We start from the raw sequence: 23,268 nt of genomic DNA, 5'->3' as shown, positions 1-23,268 counted from the left end.
AAGAAGCAGCAAAGATGCATGGCAAATGAAGCAGTTTTGGGGGATGAGGGGGAGGAGAAGATACTAGGGGTTGGCCAAAGCTTTCCAAATCTGAGGGAAGTTCAGTCAGGTAGGGATGAAAGCTAGCAAGTTCCTGTGCTTATTGGACCTGCTGGTTGAGCTCCACCGCATCCCAAAGCCTGGCCCTGCCCTGTGCTAGGAAGAGCAGGATGCATTTATAAGGCAGTTGTGAGAGTCTCCTCTCCCCCACCCTCCACCCTCTGTGTTAGTCAGGGGATCCTGGGGCCTTGCTGTCTGTCTCCACCCTCGGGGACCTGGGGAAGCACTGCTGTGCTTTGGCTGTGGCCTGCCTTTCTTGGGGCTGCTTATTTCTTTTTGAAGAGCTTGCGGAAGGAGCTCCGGAACCCCCCCTTGGGCTCGTGCCGCGGGTTGTGGTCGCTGAAGGATGTTTGCTCATTGTCATCCTTCTGGCAGAACCTGGTGTTGTCTTCTGCATGGAGCTCCTAAAAGGGAAAAGACAATTTAACCAGCATTTGCAACCTCACATTCTTGTTCCCTTCTCTACTTCTGTGCTAGGAGGGACCTGGTGGATCAGGAGGTGCTGACAAGGCTGGGAAACAACACTGGTACCTCTGCAGAGAGCTTGTTGCTGGCTCTAAGGCTGAGGCAGTGACAGAGGAGTAGAAGGATAAGCACTGTTAGAGGGAACTGGAGCCTTTCTTGCTAAGCTTTTTGTTTAGGGAAAGCTCACTAGCTTCTTTTGCCAGTGAGGGAGCAAGCCAGCTTGGGCAATTGGAAGAACTTCCCACCCTCTCCTTTCTCCCCTAGGGCAGGGAGGCATCAGGCTTTGGAGCTGTGGTAAAGTATGAAAATCTCTTCTGCTGGCTCTGCTGCTGCATGGTTTTATATCTGTGGGGCAAAAGGTTCATTAGCACACACACCTTGTGGTAAATGTGCTACTAAAAGATCTGTCCCTCTTTCAGGAGAGTGCCAAGCTCCTCTCAGCAAGACTCTGGACAAGACCCTTTTCTCCAATTCTGCCCACCACTGCCATGGTGATTTCCTTTGCACTGTGGGGGAGAACATGTCTTGCAGTTCTAGACAAGCTCCACATCTGCACCCTGCTGTGGGCCATAGTTCTGTGCAAGTGAGTGCCAAAGAACTCATAGGCCTCTTTCTCTGGGGTGGCTGTGTCCCCACGGCTCATCTCCCCTGTTCAACCCTCTACCACCTCCTTCACTCACTAGGCTTCTTTTTCCTTCTCTTTTGAAGTTTCCTTGCTGCCTTTTCAGTCAGGCTGTTGGAACCTACCTCCCATCATCATCTGTATCTACAGCCTCCTATCTAAGCACCTCAGAGTACCCTTGGCTGTGACAGCCCAAAGCTGACTCTGAACAGCCACTGCAAACTACAGAAACATTGCTCCTGCAGGACCTGGTGTCCCTGAAGGGTTACCATGCTGTTTGCCATGTCCCACCTGAGGGACACAGTTGCTGGACTCTGACTGCTCTCACACAGACTTTGGCATGGGTCTGCACAATCCAGGCAACAAATACAGGTGAAACAAAACCTATGGACCAGATCCCTGCTGGTGTAAATGGGCTGAGCTTGGCCAAGTCATGCTGGTTTACACCGGCATGACTTACCCAGCACTCCTCACAGCAGGTGGAAAGGCACCTGTTTAAACTGGGTGCCAACCACAGCACTAATTTTGAACAGCTTTGTGTAAACTTTGTGACCTGCTCAGAACATTCACCTGGGGAGGAAGCTTGGTGACAGGTGGAGACACACAAGAGGCTACCTTGTCTCAAGGGTGTTCTAGCTCAGCCAGCTGTGCACCTCAACCCCGTGCTTGTCCCTGGGGAAGATGTGTGTGAAAACGAGTTGTCTTGTCCCTCCCTTGGGCATGTACATGCGGTTGAGGACTTGGAATGTGTTGAAAGCTGTTTTGATGTGTTCTACTCTAACTGTATCTCAGATCTTTCTCCTGCTGCTGCTGCACCACCATGTGCCTTTTTTTTTTTTTCCTCCTCCTATTTAAGCCTCCTTACTTCCAAAAAGCTCGGTTTTTCACCCGCTCCTCTCTGTGGGGGGAAGTAGCTCCTTTGGGAGCTTCGAGATGAGGCTGAGATCATGTGAGGCTGAACATTCCTGTCCTGCTTCTGCTGCAGACGGCTCCCGCTGCTGCTCCGCGTGCTGTAGAGTCTGGTGCTCACGCCCTCCGCGCTCCGCGGCAGCTCCTTCAGGGACCTGCTCAGCTGCTTCCCTTTGCTGTGGAACATCTCACGCTTGTAGGTGCTGCTGCTCACGGGAGTGCAGCTCTTAGGCAGTGGCTGCAAGGCATGGTCTGTCCTCTCCGGTTCTGAGGTGAAGTTCACAGGCCTAAGGAAGCAAATATCCAAGCTGGACTCGGAAGAGGCCGGGGAGCAGTTCTCAAAGAGAGCAAGGTTTTGGAAGGTGTCATCTTCGTAGGGGCCTGGCATGGTGAAAACCTCCCCAGGGTAGTCAAACTCTTCATAGCTTGGTGCAAAGTTCCTGGCATCCTGCAGCAGTTCCACAGAGGTTCTGATGGCTCTCTCGGTGTTCCCCACCGCATCAGCCGGTGGCGCTTCGTACTCCATTTCGGGGATGGATTGCAAGGGGGCTGTCAAGGCCTTAAGTTCCTGCTCTGTCAGCTGAGAGGAGGCAAGGATGTTCTCTGGCCTCTCGTGTTTTCTGCTTTCCATCTCCCAGTCAGGGGGCTTTACAGCCTGGATGTTCTCCATCACGGCTGGCTGGGGTTTCTTCATCTGCGGCATCAAATGCCTTAAAAATAAAAAACAAAACAAAACAAAAAAACAGACGGAAGTGGAATACTAAAGGATGACAGAGACACATGACAAATCCCCTCCACCCCTTCACTTCCCCAGCTCTATTGTGTTGATTTTATGGCCAAAAGATTCTCTCCTGTCTTGGAGAACAGTAACAGAGGTGTCTCTTACAGAAACTGTCTGGCTAGTTAGGAGGACCAAACTTGGAGAGACAGAGCTGCTTATCCAGTAACTATGGCTGACCTTTGTACTCTGCAGCATGAAATGAATAGAAACTGAGATGAGAAGCCAACTGCTCCATCTCTCTCTCCTGTTCATCTGCATTTTAGATTTTAACTTTCCTTCTCTCACTGTAATGTAGCTGTGCCTCACTTTCCTGTGGTCTGGTTGTCTTTTCAGGTGGACTGGGTTTCTCTCTTGGGTAAGGTGACTCTGTCCCCAAAATGTGTCAGGAGTAGTTGGAGGGCTCCTGCCCTCCTTGTGTTCCAGCTGAGTCTTCAGTTCAGGATGCATGTGGAGGTGGTGCCAGCTGAGGCTACCAAGGTGGAGGGCTGGAGCAAGCTGTCTGTGGGAGGGAGATTGGCTTGGGCAGTCTGGGGAGGAGGAGGCTAAGGACTGATCTACAACATTACTAACAGAGGGGGACTGGGAATGATGCAGCCAAACTCTTGTTAGTATCAAATGAGTTAAGAAAGCACGATAGCCACAAATTACTGGCATAAGAATAAAGGTAAGTCTAGCATGCTTCTCTGATCATCATCTCATTTGGCACCTGTCAGGCTGGAAATGGCCAAAGGGGAACCATATGAGAAGTAGCTGAGGGCACTTGGTCTGTTCAGCCTGGAGGAGACTGAGGGGAGATCTCACTGTAGTTTGCAGCTTCCTCATGAGGGACAGCAGAGGGGCAGGCACTGATCTCTTCTCCCTGGTGACCAGTGACAGGACCAGAGGGAATGGCCTGAAATTGTGTCAGGGGAGGTTTAGGTTGGATATCAGGAAAAGGTTTTTCACCCAGAGGGTGGTTGGGCACTGCACAGGCTCCTCAGGGTAGTGGTCACAGCACCAAGCCTGACAGAGCTGAAGAAGTGTTTGGACAACGCTCTCAGACACTTGGTGTGACTCTCGAGGATGGTTCTGTGTGGGGCCAGGAGTTGGACTCCATGATTCTTGTAATTTCCAACTCAGAATCTTTTGTGATTCTGTGAAGATTTCCAGGTGCTACCAGTAGCCCTGTCTTGACTTAGTCTTGTGTCTTTTTGAACCCACTTTTTACTTGTATCTTGTGATAGTGAATCACATAATTCCATTATGTGCTGTATGGAAAAGTATTTCTTTCCCTGCTCTGAGATCTTGGTCCTGTTTCCCAGCTCTAGTAATGCTGACAGTGAATAATGCAGGGTGTTGCTGTGCACACCACTGTCAGGCCTAAACAAATTCATGTCCTCCCTGATGTACTGCCTTAGCAGGCAGCCCTGGGTAGAGCTCTGGAACATTCCCTGCTTGTAAACCACACAGTGGGGGATAGCAGGATGGAGCCAGCCCTTCATCTCTCTATCCAAATACAGGGAGTGCTTTTGGCAATGACAGCCTGTAGCTGCCTGGTGTCACTGGCATGGTGTGTGTGAGGAGAGTTTTCAGCCTACTCTAAAGCTGCCCATGAGGACAACAGGCTTACGGGGTGGTTGTGCCAGAGGAAGGTGCTGCTGGGAATGACTGTATGGCCTCTTCAGTATGGATCCCACTGTCCCGCATTGATGCTGCACTGGGTGTTGGAGAAACCTCCTGGCTTGTACACTGGGAGGTGAGACCTTTGTACAGCTTCACCAGGGATGACCTGAGGGAGGAGAAATCCATCGTCGGGCTAAGAAATAAGGCAGGGAATGAGCACGAGCGTGTAGAATCACAGAAAACAGGACTGGGAGGGACCTTAATATTCCCGTTCACCTCTGCCCACCCCAAGGAAGAGCCTGTTCCACCTAGTCTGCTCCAGCCAGCAGGGCATCCTGCTTTCTGTGGTGTTCTCAACACCTCTCCTGATAGCAGTCCCTCCCCAGCAATCTGCTCCAGCCCTTTACCACCCTCCATACTTGGAAGCTTCCCTTGAAATTTCATCTTGTCCTACTCCTCAGGTAAATCATCACAAGGAGCAAAGACAACCAGATTCTGATTCTAGTAAAAAGCCTTGATTTCAAGGAATTGTTCTGAACTGCAACTTGAAAATCTACATTCAGGGTAATTTCTGTCATAGTTAATCTCAAACAGGTTACGGGAGGCTTTTGTTTCTCCCGCCTCCTCCCCCAGTAAAATACCACCATTCTTTTGGAGTCTCAGCCCATAAGGGAAACAGTCCTCACCCTCACCACGGCCTGGAGCTGCCAGACCTAAATCCCTCTGTGTTTTCCCAGTGGGGAGTGACTTTGCCACCAGCTTAACAAATCAAATGATCCCATGAAACATGTGGCTGCTATGTTTAGAAGGATTTAGAAGTGATTTTTCTTTCGCTGTCAGAGTTAGGCAGAAGGGCCCACCCTAAATCTGACCCCAGTTTGGAGGGCAAATGCCAGTAGTTGTTCTTCTCCAGCATTCAGGTGCAAAGGGCTTTGTTTTATTTCAACAGAGCAGTGTGCCTGTTAATCTTGCCTGGACCTAAACTCCCTGTTTGCCAGGCTACCCCCACCCCTCCCTTCCCCGGTGACAGAGAGAATAAGCTGATGTTCTGCTTACTTCTTCAGCTTTTTCCTCTTCTGTATCAGCAAGTCTTCATTGCATTGGAAGAGGAGGCTGTAGTGTGAGATGAAAACCCGGAGGCGCTGCACACACACCAGCAGCAGGTAATAGTCGGGGTGCTCTTGCTCCGTGAACTTCAGGACATTCTGAGGCACAGAGGAGAGCAGGCTGTTTGGAGGCTGTCCTGAGCCTTTCTGGGGAGAAGGCACTATTGGAACCATGGATTAGGACTCTGGAGTGCTCAAGGCACTGCCCTGGGGGAGCTTTTCTAGGCACAGTGAGTTTCTGAGGGACTTGGATGGGGCCTGCCTCCCATAGTCCAGTGCAAATGCACAAGGGGCCACTGTAAATGTAGTCATTGGATGTACAGGTGATGCACTGGTTGAGTTTAGCTTTGGCTGAATAAACCAATGTTCTGATTTTCTACGGCTTGCTTTCTGTGTATTTGCCTTGTCTGAAATGTTTCAGTACAGTTCAGATAAGCCTTCTGTGAACCAGAACTCTTTATCAGCCATCCCTCTGTAGGACCCGTTGTTGGGCCCTAGGAGCCCTCTCAGATGTGTCCCATCTCTGGCCTCCTGTTTTCCCAGAGCAGCAGACAGCAGAGCCTTTGGCTTCCCGGGGGACAAAAGCTGTGTTTCTGTCAGGTCAGCTGGAGAAATTGGCAAATATAAACAAGCCTCATGTGAAAAAGACGCAACTTAAGATATTGCTAGCTGGCTTTCCCTTTCAAAGTTTTTTTTGTTTTGTTTTTTTCTTCAAAGAGCCCTCTGGGTTTTGTCAGGACCCTGTACCTGTAGAGGCCCAAATACCAGCTCTGAGTTAAGTGTCACCTAATGTGATAAGAGTTCAACAACACAGTTTCTATCCTGGGGCCCTACCTGCAGATGAATAAGGTATTCAGGGATTCGCTGGACTATGTGAAAGAACAGAATGTAGAGATCAGACTTGATTTCTTCTTCTACCTGCAACAGAGAAAGAGACTTAAGAGTCTTTTCCACCCATAAAACATGTCTGCTTCCAGATGGTTCTGTGGTTTAATGAATAGTTATGCTGTAAGGAGTTACAACAGTTCACAGGGGCACACCAGGCATTTAGGTTGGGGATTATCTACTAGGGACACTCAGCCTAATTAAGTAGGGAGGCAGGTTGAAAGTGCACTAGTTAAGTTTCCCAGAAGAAACCCCCAGAAGACACTGTTGTTCAGAATGAAGTTCTTAGTTTAGGCTCAAATTAATTGAACAAAATGATATGACTTCTAAATTAAAATACCTTGGAAGCAAGCGAATGTGATTCAGTTATTGCACTTTAGACTACTTTTTTTATTTAACTTTCCAAGTTTAAACCAAGAATCCAGGACCAAATAGCTGAAGCTGAAAGTGAAGACTCCTTTCTCTATAAAGGTCTTGATCCCTCTGTTTGGATGAGTCCTCCATTTTTCAGGAGACAGTTCCTGGAAAAGGTCATGTGTGTAGACAAGCTTTTGGGAGGTTTAATCTGAGATAGTGTTTCATGGCACAGCAGAAAAGCAGCTTTGGTTTCAGACAGCGAGGAAGGTGTTAAAGCTGCCTTTTGTAGGTGCCGGTCAGCCACGGCAACCTCCAGGAAACAGAACAAGTGGATTGGCAGGAGAGTCCTGTCATGGGTAGGCATAACAGGAAGAGATCCAGGCTTGCATGTTGCCATGAGGTGTCTGGGAGGCAGGCAGGAAGCTTACCTCCTTCAGGATCACCACATGGATCAGAGAGATGCATTCTGGCAGGTCCCTCAGGTAAGCAACGTAGTAGTCCAGAAAATTATTCTTACAAAAGAGAAAAGAACAAACAAACTTAACAGAGATTTTTGGTCACAGAGCCAGCCAAACTGTTGATTCCCCACCATCACTGTTGGAAGGTCATCAGTGCAGCAGAACTGCTGTTTTGCTCCTTCAGGGCTTGGAACTTCTCAGGAAAGTCTGTTTAATAAGATGTGTTCAGCTGTTGAGCACAGTGTGTAAAGCTATACTGCAGGTGGGGAGGGGTAGAGAGGCTGGGCAGTAAGAAGCTCTTCTTATCTAAGACTTAAAAATTATAAAATTATTTTATTTTTATTAGAGCATTATAAAAGACTTTAAAATTTACAAAGTATCAGGTGAGTTTTTACACATCCTTGCTGCTCACCAGGGCAACAGAAGTGGGTGCAACAAATCATGTGGGCCTCTGCCTGTCCACCTGCTTGTCAGAACTCTGAGCAAGGTGTATGGGGACAGGGGAGCATCAGAAGCACTCACTTTTCACACCCTCACTGGAAATACAGCCATTCAAGCTGTCTAGGCTCACATGTGGCTCCTGCAAGCAGGTCTGGGTCTCATGTAGTTTATGGAGGTGTGCTATGAGGCTGCTTGCCCACAGGTGGGTCTGGCATGTGGGATCCCTGAACAACAGAGGGGCTGCCATGCCCCAGGACTGTGCTCCAAGGGGGCTTGCTGAAAGGCCTTACCCTTCAGGCCACAGCTGCACAGCCTGTCTGCTGCAAGGTGTCTCTGTCCACCTGTGCCTCAACAAAACATCATGAATCATGACAGAAGATTCTAGAGAGGTCTTTAACATACCTCATCATTTGTCAGCTTCAGGAAGATGTCTCCTAGGATTCCTTGTCGTGGCCAGCTCAGGACTCGTTCCTGGAGAGCGTGCAGTAAATCCACATGCTGCTGCACCAGGAACCGCAAAGAGTTGGGGAAAAAGCTGATGGGAGACCAAATCAGACTGGTTACACAGAGCAAAACCTCATCTCTAGTAAGTGAGTCCTGCTGGAGTGGGCATTCCTGAGTGGTCAGCACAGCCTTGCACATGTATTATTGACTACACCTATTATTGCTATCGTTTTGCAGGTGTTATTAACTCTTGTGCTTGGAATCCTGGCTGCATTGGAGGCTGTTTTGGCTGCTGTGCACATGCAAGTTCCCTCACCAGCTGGCTATTAATAAAGTGTTTGGAAAGCTCCTTAGGCTTTCCTTGCAACGCATTGAGTAGCTGATCAGAATTAGCAGCACTAAAAAGCCCCAGGCAATGCTGCTGTGGCTGATGATGCAGGACCATGGTCCTGAGCCATCCCCCTGAGAGCTTGGAGGAGAGATCCCCAGCTTTCCATGATGTCCCATTTGTCAGGCCCTTTCATGAGACAGCTCACTGATGCAGAGCTGGTCAAAATATGCTACTGCCTTTCTGCCACTTCACATTGATTTCACCCAGAATCAGAATGAAGATGGTGGACAAGATGCAAAGGACAGGCAGGAACATCTTAAATGACTGCAAAACTCTCCCAGTACCTCCAGTTTTCAACTACAAGTGTTCAAAGATCTCTGTGTGGATGTAAGAAAAGTGTGTGAGGGGATAATGCAAAAGTAATATTGACTGAAGAAAACTCCCCCAAACACGGAGAGCATATTATTTCAAATACCTTCTCTCTTTGGTGCTTCTTTTCACATCTGGCCCTTGCAGTGTGGCCTTGATCTTCAGGATTAGGGAAAGGTTGATGACGTACTTCCTTTCTGACTCCAGCAGCTCCAAGGCGATGTTCTGCCTTTTGGCTTCCAGAAGATAATGGTTAAATTTAAAAATGAGAAAATACTGACCTCAAGGATAGCTGCATGTTAGACTGGTGAAGTGATCATGAAAGGAGAAACTTGTTTAAAAGTGATATCTTTTTGTGTCTTCTTTCCCCAAAGTGAAAAACTCCGCCCTGATGCTACAGCATGCCCCAGACATGACCAGAGCCCCAGTTTGCTAAGAAAGCTCCAAAGCAGATGTGTTTCCCTTTATGAATACCAAATTTTTCTAAGAATAACAAAACAAGCATGCAAAAGCAAAACAATTCATATCCGGGTTTCCCATCCTGAAGAACCCCTGCAGAATGAGAAGTTGTGTTTTTCACCCACTTAAGCAACTCCACTGCTGCAATCCCATCAGTACTCTGAACCTGACAGGTCTTGGAAAGGAGAAGGGTGTCCTGAGTACAAAGTGGTTCTGTCAGTCACACAGCCCAACAAATACAAAGGCCAGAGGTCTTGGAGTGTGAGGCCCTGAGAGATTCCCCCCAGCAGCAGAAACTGGCTTTGTGTGTCTCCCTCCATGGATGCTGATCACCAGCCAGCTCACAGCAGCTTTGAGCCTTTCTAGCCAGAGTTTTCTACTCCTTACCAGCCAAAGAGGGTTCACATATTATGTTGTCTGCTGAGCTGTATCTGCTTTGGCCCATGTCTTTCCCTCTCTCTGGCTGCTCTTTGGAAATGTATTCATCTCCCCAGTCCTTGGTGTCCTTGGGCTGCTTCCATACTGTTGATGGCAGATGCATTTTCGACTGCCCCTCTGTTGCCAGGGAAGGCTTGAGGCTGTCATCTGTGTCTATGGCTGCTCCTGCAATGAGAAACAGGTCTATGGACTCTGACATCTCAGCATCTCTCTGACAGGTTTCGCTGCAGCAGGCAGCTAGGCTGTGTTTCCATCCATTTGAAGCACTGGAAGGTGAATTTGGAGCATTTTTTGTGCTTCACAAGGGCTGTAGCCTTGTAGAGTTAATTTACAAAGGAAGTGAAGTTGGTGAGCTCTTCAGCAGAACAAGGTTTGCACTCTTCCAGTGTTTATTTTCAAGCCAAATAAGATCCAAAATTAGACAAATGTTAGAGAAGAAAAACACCATCTCTTCCCAAGTGGGAAAAGTGGTGCTCTCACTATTTGTCACATCAGGAAGCTTCAATTCTTCCTTTATGCAAAAGCACTTAGAATCCATGAAAGCAACAGCAGAAAGGTTTTCTCTGCCAAATCCTTGGCACTGACCATCAGAGACACTTCAGGGACATAGGTTTGCCCTCATATCTCAACTGCAGATAGGAAAATGGAGGTACATGGCAGAGTGAAAGACATCCCTGTGAAATGCCTTCCCTGAAAGCATTTCTTCAGTGCAGTAAGGCAAGCACTCTAATTGAATTACTGTCCTGCTGTCCTCTGATGTTTGATATTTTCTTACCTGGGCCTGCTATGACTTTCACACCTCCTTCTCCCATGGGCATGATCCTGGTGTCAGACACTGTTGAAGAACAAAGGGAACTTTAGCAACAGAGGGCAACTGTAGAGCTTGCTTCTTCCTGCCAGGCCCTGTCAGTAGGGTTAAATCCTCTAGTCTTTCACAGTTTTGCTATGAAAACACCCCTTTTGGACTCTCCAGTAGGGAGGATCTTTACTGCTGTGCTCTTGTCACAGTCTGCGTTTCAGTAGCACTTGCAGGCAGATGATGTGAGGTCCCTGCTGTGCTCAGTGCTGTGTGACTGCAGAGGAATGTGAGCAGTCTTGGCTTCTCCTGGCATGTAGGTGCATGTTGGATAGAAGATACCCCACACAGAGCAAAGATGATGGAGACCTGACACAGAGACAGGGCTGCCATTTTGAGTGGAAAGGAGCATATTGAAGAGCAGAGGGATGAGACTGGACAGAAAGGAGCAATGGGAGAAGTGGATGAGAAAGGTGGCTGTGCAAGAGGGATGTGAGGGAGAGGGCTAACACACCACCTCAGGGTGTAGGGCAGAGGAGGGCCACGACTGTGAGCAAAACAGATAAAACACAGCGCATTTGGTTTTCAGATGGTTTTCATCTAATCTCTGCCTCTGTTGACATTTTAACTGAATATGTTTTTATTATCTTCCTATCTGAACAGCAAGAGAGTGATAGCCCAGTTTAGACCCCCAAACTTAATTTTAAAATGAAAGGTTCTGGTCCATCACCTTTTCTCTGATTCCAACTTCCAAGTGTCTGACAGTGTTTTCCCCATCAAGGTGTGATCCTCCTTCCTGTGCCCTCCTCCCTCACGCAGAAACAAACCCAGGATTTTTATCAACAGTCTCTATTTGGTTCTGTATCTCTGCTACTGACACTACAGGAATGAAGATCCAGCTTGCATCCCTCTCCTTGGAGGAGGCAAGAAATGGCTGTTGAGACAGCATTCCCAAAGCAAATACTTCCTGAACCCTGGTTACCCCAGTGATCTTTTTCTGATTTTTTATTTTCCCTGAGGAAGGCACTGCATTGGCCTGTTCTCTTTCCTACCTTTTTCATACGTCACATTGTGTAAAAGACTCGTAAAATCTTCATTAATCAGCACAGGTTCTGGAAGGTTGATGGACCGAAATGGGCTGCCCTGGAGAGGTGTTGGCACTGTCTGTGACCCGTGGTCATCCTTCTGTGCTCTTCTGCAAACACAAAGAACGAGGTGGTTGGAAAGTCTGAATGCTACAGGTGAAGCTCCTACATTACTTTTGTGGCCAACACTGTCAGAAATAGGACAACTCTAGCAGACACTAGGAAAGGAGCTGGCTTTGATGGAATTGGCAGTTCATGAACAATGTTCTGGAAATAACTTCCACTGGCTATAGGAGAAGGTTATTTCAGATCTATTCTTTTGCAGAGCATATTTCATCTAATTAAATAGCTTAATTAGCTGAGGGGCTAGCCTAGATTTGCAGTGTTTGCATCAAGGCAGCTGTATAGACTCATGAGCAAAACTCTGTTTTCAGAAGGAGGCTAATTAGGACCAAGCTGGACAACCATCTACTTCATCACAGCATCAGTGTGGCCCAGCAGTGTGCAAACATTCTCTGACTCTGCTAAGAGGAGAGAAAGCTGGTGGCAGGAAAGCAGAGCATGACTGCACCATCAGGAGCCCATTGAGTCCTGCAAGCTTGGAATGGGAAATTGCAGTGCTGTTATCTGAATGGTGGAGGCTTCTGACTTTCAACAGCCCCAGCACGTCTTTAGTGGGTCTCTGTTTTGCCAGGCCCTGGTTCCCCAGGGAGCTGCTGCGGGCTGTTTTTCTGTTGGAATCCCAGTGAGGTGTTAGCATTTTTCTTCTGTCTTTGCTCTGTGGGGTGTGTGTCTAAAAGCCTGGGGTGAACTGAAGCATTTCCGATCATAAACAGGGTTGATACACATGTCCAGCCAGGAAAAAAAATAAGAAATGATGCTATACAGAAAGGAACAAAATGGACACCACTGCTAATTAGCATTTTCAGCACCCTGGGCTTTGGGCCCTTACTTAGCTTTCATTTTCCGTGATTCCCGCCGCTTCTCTTGCTGCAGCTGCTCAATTTTCTGTTGCATTTCCTCCTGCTTGGCACTGATTTCTTCAATCATTGACTTGGCATCGCTGAGCTCCTCCTGAGAAACAGGCAAAAGCACAGCATTCCCAGGGTGCCCATCAGCCTTAGGTGGCACAGCTCTGAATGCTGGCTGGTGTGCACAAAAGGTGCTTCAGGGTGCTGTGGGGAGGGAGTGGTTCTGTGATTTGAGGCTCTTCCTTTGCAAGTCCAGGATGTGTCACACATGCCATGAACAACGTGGCACAATGTGGTGATCCTTAATTCTACAGACAGCTTGCCCAAGCCAGTGTGGTGCCACATGATCGAGGCACTGGTGGGAGATGAGACTCAGGGCTTCACCCACCACCAGTCGAAAGCACTGGGGCTCCTGCCCTTAATGGCATTTGGAGGTGGACCTTAGGGAGCACGTTTCCCTCTGCAGTTTTCCAGCATGTGTATTCACATGTTGCACTTGGTTCAGATCCCAGTGTGAGCACTCGTGTATAAACTTTTTCCAGTCAGGCCATGGATCTGCCCTTTTAGCCTGGTTTCCTAAGGAAATGAGGCCCTCCATATCCTCCCTGTCCATCCTCCCTCAAGCCATTTCAGCCAAGGCTTTCTCAGATGTAGATCTCTGATGCATGAAGTTCCTGCAGGTTTCATGAACATGAGCAGCAGGATTGAGGAGAAATACTCAACAGTTTCATGCAAACCAAAGGATTTTCCCCAGGCAAGGAGGTGGCTTCACTGGGAGCCCAGTGTTTGAATAGCCACCATGGGCATGAGGCAGGGGGACAGCAGTCTTTGCCCCTTCTGTTGCTTGCATAATTATTTGTATCTGCATTTTGAATCCCCTTTTCCCCTATGACAATGTCCTAGATAACCCTGTGTCTGGTTGCTCTGAGATCTTTCCCATACGCCCTTGCCCTTTTTGTTGGCACCAAGAGCTCCTTTTGCTTGGTGCCATCTGTCTCCCTGTCACAGGGTTAGTAATGGGCTTTTTCAGTAAGCAGCCCTCTTTAACTTTACAAGGTATTATTGACTCAGCAAAACCCCAGGGGGAAAATTTGCGATAAGAACAATAAAAGAGTTCCTCTGCCTGCCTCGTCATCCAGTTTCTGCATGGACACGCTGGCTGGTCTAAAGTCCACATCAAGCCTTCTTGCTAGGCTGTCTCTCCAGCCTTTTGTCTTTATCCTCCTGGGCCAGATCAAACCAGGCAGCACTTCCTCCCAGCAGTGTGGAAATGTGACTTCAAAAGGCTTTAGGGTTTTGTGTTAATTTGCTGCTCCCCAGTGGCTTTGGTTCTCGCAGGAAATGCAGGAGGCCTGACCCAGGGAGAGGTGTGGGACAGTGGCCCAGCAGTAGCTTATGAACAAGCCATAAACCCATGGCATGTGCAGCCCAGAGCAAGGGCTGCTTGTGCCCAGGTAACCCTCAGCACTGCCTCATGGCCAGTCAAGCAGGCTAAATAGGCCAGAGTATGGGTTACTTTTGAGTTGGAGCAGTCAGGGGAGACACAAAAGGAAGTATCCCAGGTGTACCCAAAATAATTGCCAGCTCCTTTTCTTTGCAAACAGGAAGTGTTAATGGAAGCAGGGGAATGTTTGCCTCTGCCTCATAAGCTCTCACGTGGAATGTATGCAGTTTCCCCACAGGTCACACTCCTACCTTGAATGTGTTGAGGGAATTCTTCATCTCAGCCACCTTCTCTTCCATGGCACAGCGGCAGCTCTTGACCTTCTCTTCCAGGGCATACTCTCCATGCTGGATCCGTGACAGCTCCTGCATTGCTTCTGTGAAACCCGCCTTCAGCTCAGAGGCTAATGCCTGCAACTACAGCAACCACAAACACGGTGGGTTCAGTCCCTCCTCCCAAGCTCAGGTGTTTGTGTCCCCGAGGGTCACAAAGGCTGGGTGTAACCCATCCTGTAAGGTGCTGTCCTCTTTCTCCTCCTCCTTTCATGGCTGAGAAACATGGGGAGAGGTTTGGCCCCTGCTGCAGCCTCAGTACAGAGTAGGAGGTGTTTGTCTTGGGCAGTCAATGTGCCCCTTTCTTAGACTTTTTTAAAAAACTTTTTTGAGTTTTTCCAGGCTCCCTGGCAGTTTGCAGCCTGTCAGCCTGTAGTAGGAGAGGACAGCCTGAAACGTGCCGAGAAAGTTTGCAATAACAGCAGCCAGATTATTAATCTCCAAAGCAGCTGAGCAATCAAGAACGTGTCTGTATTTGAGCAAGTCCTCCTCCCACACCTGCTCGTGGGCCTGGTACTCTCCCCACACAGATCTAACCCCTCGCTCTCCAAGGGCTGTGGAGAAGTTCTGTCCTTTGCCACGGGCCCTTTCCATGGAAGGAGGCAGCTCTAACTTGTGCTGGGGAGGGAACAGGAGGTTTTCCCCTGGCATACAGTGACGCTGTGCCCACTCTCTCTATTTTCTGTCCCTAGAGGCCCTGGTGCTGCTGGAAGAGCTCACTACCTAAGCTGGAGGCAGCCAGTGATAGCTGGGTGAAGCAGGAGATGGACTGGGGCAAGCCAGGCTGGCACAGCATGCAGACAAGGCAGGTGTGGAGGTGGGCAGTGAGGGGGGATCAGCGCTGGCAGAGGGCTAAGCAGGGAATACCCTCTTGGGAGCAGCTCGGGCTGGTGACTCTGGACTCTGCCCCCACTGCTGTGAGCGAGGCGCTCGTCCTGCCTGCACAAAGCCCACAGCGAGGTCGCGGCCCAAGGCGCTTCGGCACAGAGGTTTTTACCTTTACAACAGAAATTCGGCCTAACATCTGGTTATAAACTGAGTCCAAAACAGGAGCACTGGTGGTAAGCGGAGAGCCACCCCGGGAACTCAGGCGCTTGAGTCCTGCAAATGGAGCAGAGATGGCTTCCGATACCTCGGGGCAATGGCATGCACCAGCCTCCTCTGGTCAAGACTGGCAGTGTCTTTACAGAGGATGTCTGCCTGCCATCCCCACTCCTACCCCAGCGCTCGCCCCGCAGCCCCCACTCTGATCTGGCTGGACACACATTTCCAGAGTGCCTGGGTAGGAGGAGGGAGCGGGACTGACAGGAACCACAGGCACTGGGACAGTGCAGAGGGGAGCAGGAGGCTGAGGACATATTCCTTCATCAGGATGACAACTCAAGTCCCCAAGCCAGCTGGAGTTCCAGACTCCTTGGCTCAGCCCTTTCCCCCAACCCTCCTGGCCGCAGTGTCACCTTGTGACCTGTGAATGTAGCCTGAAGGGTTAGAGGGGTGCTTAGGGCAGACAGTGACCACACTGCTTCTGATATCTCAGCCCAGTTGGTCATGGCATCATCAGACATCCTAACATATGTGCCTGGAGAAGGGGGAGGGAGGGCTATAAAGTACTGTGACTGTAAATGTTAATATTCCCATCCCTGCTCCCAGGTGCTTGACACACTTCCTCCCTGAGCTGACAAGGCCAAGGCACAGTCTGTCTGCCAGCCTGCATAAGGGCTGGGCATCACACACTGCCCTCCAGGTGAAAAGGGTTGATTTGCCAGATATGTCCCTTCCAACTGGAATATGCTATTCCATTCTAACCTATGCTTATCCCTTTTAGAGATCTGCTTCAGGATGGAGATATCACAGCCCCAAGTCTTGCTAGCAGTGGAGCAGTCCTGGAGCTGGCCCTGGAGATAACATAGTCTGGGGAGAATAAGCCAAAAATGAAATGTTTCTGCCCACAAGCTTGGCCATCTCCTCTTCAGATACTTCCAGAAAGGAAATAAACTACACAGATCCTTTGAATGGTATAGGGATGGGAATCATTGCTGATCTTGTGGTTTCAGAGTAAGAAACTGCAAGGCAGCAAAAATGGACCACTGCAGAGACTTTGGTGTCCATGTGCACCGAAACACTCTGTGAAAGCAGAGGTCAGCCAGCAAAAGGAAAGATTTGGATTAGAGGCTGGACAAAATATCCTCTGCATCTAAGAGCAGACAGTGACCTGTTGTTTTGGGATTTGCTGTTGGCCAATCTCTGCTTTTGTGGTGACAATGCTAGCTTAGTTTCTTTGTGTGTCCATCTCAGTGCTCCAGAACCCAGCCTGAGTCCGTCCTGCCCCATATATCCTTCCTCAGCCCCATGCAGATTGCAGTGGCTGTTTCAGACACTGAAATGCATCCTTGTGTTGCTGCTTGAGGGATGAATGCAGCCAGAAACACCAACCAGCCACAGAGCTTGTATGATGGAACAAGAAGTGCTGAAACCCTGAGCAGGTCAGGATAGCATAGAGAGGAAATACATTCTTGTTGCATTGGATGCAGGGTTGACCCAAAATCAAGTGAAGTGGCACAGGAACAGCATGTTATCTTTAAGCTCTTGCCAAGCATGCTGTAGCTATGGATTTTAGTTTGAGCTCATTTCTAAAAGCAAGCTGTAGAAAATCATCCTTTAAATCCCATAAGCTGTTAAAACAGGTGGAAGCCACTGAAGTATCAAGCCCTGCCCATGTCTTAGCCAAGTGACAGGGCTCTGTCTCCACAGGAATGGCCTATGCCTACAGGACCAGAGAGGTACTTCATAGGTTTGTGACCCTCTGCAAAGTCAAGTCAACTCTGTGTTTCTAAAGTTTCTAAGTGCAACATATACCAATAAAAGGCAGATTTTCCAATAGAGCAAGAGTTGAACTGTAATGTGTTGCCCCAGCTCACTTATTCATGGGAGTAAATGTAATTACTGTAATTAATGTAATTTAACACTTGCAGAATTTAGGAAACAATAACTTAAACTGAACTAATGCCTAGAGGATAAATGAATCTGCACAGTCACAGGGAGTCCTTCAAACCTGTCCAAGAACTGCTCAAAAAAAGCATTTAGGCATCTAAATAATTTATTACCAGGTACAGATTTCAGCACCCATCTGCCTTTGGAGCGTGGCCCTCAAATCTGACAAAGCAAAGCAGTGAGGCATCCAGTGCCATAGTAGGTTATGTCTTTCTTGGGCCCCATGACTCCTATTTCACCTGCTGCCCCGATGTTTTTCAGCTCTGTGTGGAAAAACCATGCTGTTCACAAAGGCTGCACAGGGCTGATGCTGCTTCCTGGACCCGAGGCAGCAAAACTCCAGTCTTCTCCCTCTCTTGGTGGGTGCCAGCAATTTGAGACATTTGTAAAAGATAATGACTGTCCTTGCAGCTTAAAGCTTGCTTTGGGCTTTGAGGCAGCCCAGGGAAGATGATTGTGGATGGCAGATGAGGATGGTTTATGGAAGGAAGGAGTGGGATGGAAAGAGGGCAGCAGAGCCTTGGTGAGCTGGGTCACTGTCCTGGCTGCCACTAAAAGCATGAGAAGGAGACCTTGCTTCTCTGAGCAGCTGTGTTCCCACAGGTTTCCCCCAGCACTGGCCAGGCTGTCCAGGGCTCTGTCTCCAAAGGGATGGCCATTTTCACCTTCAGACCTTCGCAGCTGCCTAAGTCCTTACACTAGAACAGGACCTGCTGTCTGGGACCTTGAGCTGAAGCCTGTCAAAACCAGTAGAAAACAGGCTCATGATAAAGAAATACTGCACAAAACAATTCTGCCATTATTAATATATCCTTGATAAGAGCAAAACCTTCTGTGGCCATGAAGGAGTAGTGTCTGTGGTGCTTCCCCCAACTTATCTACTGTCCATCACTTTGCACGTCTTTTGGGGCTGGTCTGAAGAAGTAAATAGATATTGTGTCTCTCAAAAGAAGGACACTGCTTGAAATCAATCTGGCACAAAGTCCAGCGTTTGACACAGACCCTGGATCTGATTTTTCTGAGTTGCATGCTGCATGTTTTTACCAGGAAACAACTAATTTTTAGAACAGCTACTAACTCCTGTGCTTAAGGGCAGCACTCCTACAGCCAAGCATTAGGAAGGCTTGCAGTGCCTCACAGCAGGAAAGCAGCAGAGCTGCAGTGATTTACAGTGGTAAAGAAGCTGGTCCTAGGAGTATACAAGACATATATATTCCTAGGCAAGGATATACATTCCTAGGTAGGAATACAGTCAGAGCAGCAGAGTACAGAAGAGAACAATGAATGTATTAAAGGGGGCTGCAGGTACTCATCAGCCCTTGTTCCACGTTGGTGCAGTCCCTTTTGGTAACTGCATTGTCCACAGGGCCTTTGCTGAAGCAGAAGGGAAGAGCCAGCTGGTGACTGACATTTAAGGATTCATTAAGGTACCCATGTGTCAGCTGTAAAGCAGCATGTGTGCATGGTGTTTCCAGCACACAGTCCCACGTGCATGTTGGATCCACTGGGCTGGGCCCTTGGAGCTGTCTGGATGGGAAAAGAGGATGAGATGACAGAAGTGCTGGGTAGTTCATGGAAAGCGGTGCCTCTGCACTTGCCATGGTGCACTTGCAAGCAATTACAGGCATTAGTGTTGCAATGGTGACAAGGGAGGTCTCAAATAATCTGGATTTCCACTTCAGGGGTATGTTTCCTCTCTCAGATTATGGTTCCATACTGAACCAGACCAGGGATTGAAGTGCTTAGAACTCTGTCACATTTCCTGCGGACTGGAAATGCGTAGGAAACATCACTGTGGAAAGGCTGAAACTGCATCTTACAGGATGGATACTCCCTGGGCTGTAGTAATAGACAGTTACAGCATCTGTGGTGTCCAATAGCAGCAAAAATGTTAGCCCAAAGACAGGGCACAGAGCTCAGGAGGAACTGATCACCAGGGTTTCCAAGCTTCTGGCTGGGAAGCCAGACAAAGACATGCAGAAAGACTCAACACTCTGGCTGCTCTGGATTATCAGGCAAGAGCCCCCCATGGTTTGAGGAGCTGTGAGGGTGCCAGGACAACCCAAAGCCCCACAGAAGACTTGGGCCCCTACTGCATAAGACACCGCTGGCCCATGTCAGTCAACAGATCCTTGCTCCTGGGACAGTTCATCAGGTTTGCTGAAAGCTCATCGAAGCTCAGTCAGGAAATCTCCCCCCAGCCCAGTGAATTGACATTCTCTAATTAGTGCTAATGATGTCAGTTGCTTAATTAGCTGTGCTCACAAATCACCTTTCTAAATACAACTGGTTGTGAGCAGAGAAATTTTACTGAAAGGTCTTTTAAGATGAGGTCCAAGATGTGTAAGATTTATTCATGCAGTGTGCACATTTTGGTTGCCATGTTCCTTGCGAATGCCTACATTTTTCCTTCAACTTAATTTAGCTTTTTAACTACTGCTTATATATTAGTAACTCTTTAAACTCTTGGAGTTATTTAGGGCATTTTGCTCATCTTTACCTGGGAAATCTGTGTTGCAGGGGTACTCACAGGCACACTTTCAGTCCCTCCTGTGGGAATAAAGAACTTCAGTCAATTAAAATGACTTATAATGGCTGCTATAAATAACTGGAACAGAGGGTTTGAGGTCCCTCTTGAGGAACTAAACCCGCCACAGGAACAAATCAGTTTTAAAGGACTCAAGTCTCGCTTTAGGAGGTCTGAACACCATATAGTTTGTAAAATAAACTGCAATTATGAAATAGAAATGACTCACCTAAATTCAGATGTTAAATTCACCTTATTTGCTGTCCTGTCTGGCCAGAGTTGATCCATGCAAAGAAGTGAGAAAGCTTCTATGTTCAATTAGGACTAAATTGCTCCCTGTGAAGTTTATTTCTGTGTACCAGTCTTAGGTTAAAAAGTTTCTTTTTGTCCTGAAGCATTAATGATCTGTTTCTCTACTGTAACAGTCAATTTTATCCTCTACTATATCTGTACATATTTCTATTACCTCTACAAAAGGCAAAATACCTTATCTGTATATTTTAAGTTATATTTTGTCACAGTGCAGCCCAAGCAGTAATCATGTCCTTTCTAACCTCCCAAAATTACACTTTTTCATTGGTTTTGTCATTCCTGGGGGTTTGTGGTATGGTGATCCCACTTGATCTTGGACAACTTAACATTGCTGAAACAGACTTAGCTGATGAACAAGATTATATCTATTTTGCAGAAGTATTTTGGACACTGCAGAGACATTATCTCTAGGCATTAATCTTAGAATAATGGAATCATTTGAGTTGGAAGGGACCTTTTTAAGGTCATGTAGTTCAACTGCCTTGTGCAGAAACCTTCAGTTGTCCAACAGAAATCACAGAAATCACCGCTGGTTGTGTTGCCATTGCACTTTGAGGCAGTTGCAGTCCAATGGCCCTTGTGTTATTTCCACCATCGGGTTCCCTGGCTGGATCTCACTCCCAGAAAACACCATGCTATTCTGTTCCTCATCTGGATTGCCTCCCCTTGGGAATGCCACTTCACAAGATGGGTTTTCTCTTGCCTCCAAGGATCAGCCTCACTCATCTGTGCTGTTAAGTCACGGACACAACCAGTAACCCCGTGCCCAACTCCAGGGGAAGCCAAGCTCCTTCTTTCTGTGCTGGCTGCAGATGCTTGGTGCTTTTCCGACCTGGGCCTTTAAGAGCACAGAAATCCAGCCCTGCAGAGGCTGGAAATGCATGCAGGGAGGACTCTGCACAGTCAGCCAGTGGAAAGCTGAAGTCTGGAAGTCAGAGCTATACAAGGCATAGCCACATTCTGGTATCTTTACCCCTGAGGGGGAATGTGGGTTACCAACAAGGACACCTATGAAATGGCCCTGTTCTGGTCTCTAGGATTTGTCCTGATTCAAAGGAACTTGAGCAAATTCCCCAATGGCTTTCAGAAGGGAGAGGCAGAGAGGCTGTGTGCTCCTCTCTGCTCATGTGCCACTTCCTGCCTGCACTAGTGGCTCTCTCAGCTGTGGGGTTGAGTAGCTGGGTCAGACACTGACCCTCTGGGGAATATCCTCCCATGCTTCCTAGGGAAAACAAGAAGCAGCAGGCTGACTGGGAGAAATAACTAGATAAACTGCCAGCTGTTTGGGGTCAGAACTCATCAGCCACCCTGCACCAAGTCTCACATTTCAACTTTTAAATTACAGGTGGTTTTCATCTTCAGCTTTGGCCTTTCTGGTTCTTTTTTTCCAGGTTTTTTTTTTTGTTTGTTTGTTTGTTTTTTCCAGTGTCTGCAACCACATGAATTAGGAACCAACCTTTGACCTGAAGCTTTCTCATGATGCCTGGAGCTGAGGCTGTGTGTACAGTGACTCTCCTGAAGCATGGAAACTGGGGCCCGTGCCAGTTCTGTTGGGCTCTTGCTGTGGCATAGTAAGGACTGACCCAAAGCGAGCAAGAGCTCCTGAATTAATAGTACAACACAAACCAGGTGCTGGGAGGACAAGGGGATGCTGTTTTTACAACATGGGTGGGTGTATTGAATGCTGAGCTCTGTGAAAGACTGGAGGAGTCAGGTAGAAGCACAGCACAGCACAGAAGAGCCTCCTCAAATTTTCTTTGGGTATCTTTCAATCTGATACATAACACAGAGGGCCTGACCCATGTCCTGCAGAAATCTGTAGGGATCTTTCATGTGGATTTGATTGTGGATCAGTCTGTAATGTCCTTGGATATACTAAAAGAACTGCTCCTGAGCAAGACCAGAAGTGGGGAGGGGATCACTGCTGCTGTGACTTTACCTCCCGCCTTTGCCATGAGCCCTCTCTGAATGTACCCAGTAAAAACCCAGATCATTTCTATAATGTCACTGCAAAGAGCTGGAGCAGGGGAGGCCCCTCACAGTCTCACTGTGGGAAACAAGGGACTTTGTGGTTATCTCCCAATTTCTGTGGTGAACATCTGCAGCCCATGAGGGCATACCAATTAATTGGAAAAAATCCCTGAGTTAATTTCCTTTTCAGCCTGCTGTAGTATAAGGGCCTAGGTACACAGACCTAATTTCATCAAATTAGAATAATCATAATAATAGAGAAATTAACTTTTCTGTTAATTATGCCATGAATACTGGCACCACCAAACACCTTTCAAAGGGAAAGAGGTGGCCCAGTCTCTCTCCTGAGCTGACATCTGTGGACACTCCTAGAGCTGCTCCCCCTGCTCGTAGTTCCAAGAGCTCCTCACCATATGGACACAGTGCCTCTGAGGTGGCAAGGCAAAGCACAATGGGTTCGAGGTGGAAAGCAAGCACCACATTCCTCTGAAAGAAGTCAGTAACCACTAAAACCCTGGATTTGAGCTTTGCAGACTTTTTAGAATGCAGCCAACCTTAGCAAGAACTGATTGCATGCAAGCAATATGGCCTGGATACATCTTGGTGCTTGCAAGACTGGGATTGGTGCAGATATCTGGGTTGTGGCACTGATATGAACAAAAGCCCCTTGCTACAAAGCACATGGGGGAGGAAAGCAGATCATCATCACAGCACCCTCATGTAAAATACAGCTTTGAACAGTGAGAAGTCTTTCTACATCCTAAAGCAGAAGTGAGGCATGAGGCAAGAAAAGGAATGACTTCCCACGCTGGACATTACATATGCCATAGGACTATTTTCCAGAGAGGAGACGGAGGTGATTCTAAAATAGGAGATAAAAACATCAACCCCCAAGTATTTCTAAGAAACTGAAAGTACTGAACATTTGCCCACAGCTGCCATGGCTGAGAGGTGCTCTCAGGAGCCTGGCTGGTGGCCAGGTCCTATGAGAACACATTTCTCTCTTGCTGTCTTTCATACTAGCAAGAAGTGAAATAAGAGGATGCTTTACCTTCGTGTTTGTTTGTGTCCAT

At 48.0% G+C, this 23,268-nt stretch overlaps 1 protein-coding gene across 2 annotated transcripts; it reads right to left on the bottom strand.

Moving 5' to 3' along the window:
* Positions 1–365: 365 nt before the first annotated feature.
* On the bottom strand, positions 366–23,268 carry ARHGEF33 (Rho guanine nucleotide exchange factor 33). 2 transcript variants are annotated; one of them, XM_088053382.1, is made up of 15 exons: positions 23,247–23,268; positions 19,886–19,935; positions 14,314–14,478; positions 12,600–12,721; positions 11,615–11,757; positions 10,542–10,601; positions 9,716–9,931; positions 8,976–9,105; positions 8,128–8,260; positions 7,255–7,338; positions 6,419–6,502; positions 5,535–5,683; positions 4,486–4,671; positions 2,052–2,805; positions 366–503 (listed from the first exon to the last, which is right to left on the bottom strand). In XM_088053382.1, the coding sequence occupies exons 1-15, from the start codon at positions 23,266–23,268 to the stop codon at positions 366–368; spliced, it is 2,436 nt and encodes an 811-aa protein (XP_087909508.1). The 2 variants fall into 2 exon arrangements, with proteins under 2 accessions (XP_087909508.1, XP_087909509.1); XM_088053383.1 differs by having other exon boundaries at positions 4,486–4,644.

Source organism: Pseudopodoces humilis, chromosome 3, assembly GCF_049639895.1.
Source record: "Pseudopodoces humilis isolate 2021_Gansu_Grassland_sample_001 chromosome 3, ASM4963989v1, whole genome shotgun sequence".
NCBI lineage: Eukaryota > Metazoa > Chordata > Aves > Passeriformes > Paridae > Pseudopodoces > Pseudopodoces humilis.
This window is presented reverse-complemented; position numbering and strand designations above follow the sequence as displayed.

Excerpts from the sequence above, each read along its gene's own strand:
- ARHGEF33 (XM_088053382.1), bottom strand. The coding sequence starts at position 23,268 with ATGGACACAAACAAACACGAAG. Across the intron at positions 9,932-10,541 it reads GAAAGTCATAGCAGGCCCAG|GAGCAGCCATAGACACAGAT; the intron begins GTAAGAAAATAT and ends TTCTCATTGCAG. Across the intron at positions 4,672-5,534 it reads AAGAGGAAAAAGCTGAAGAA|CCCGACGATGGATTTCTCCT; the intron begins GTAAGCAGAACA and ends CTTATTTCTTAG.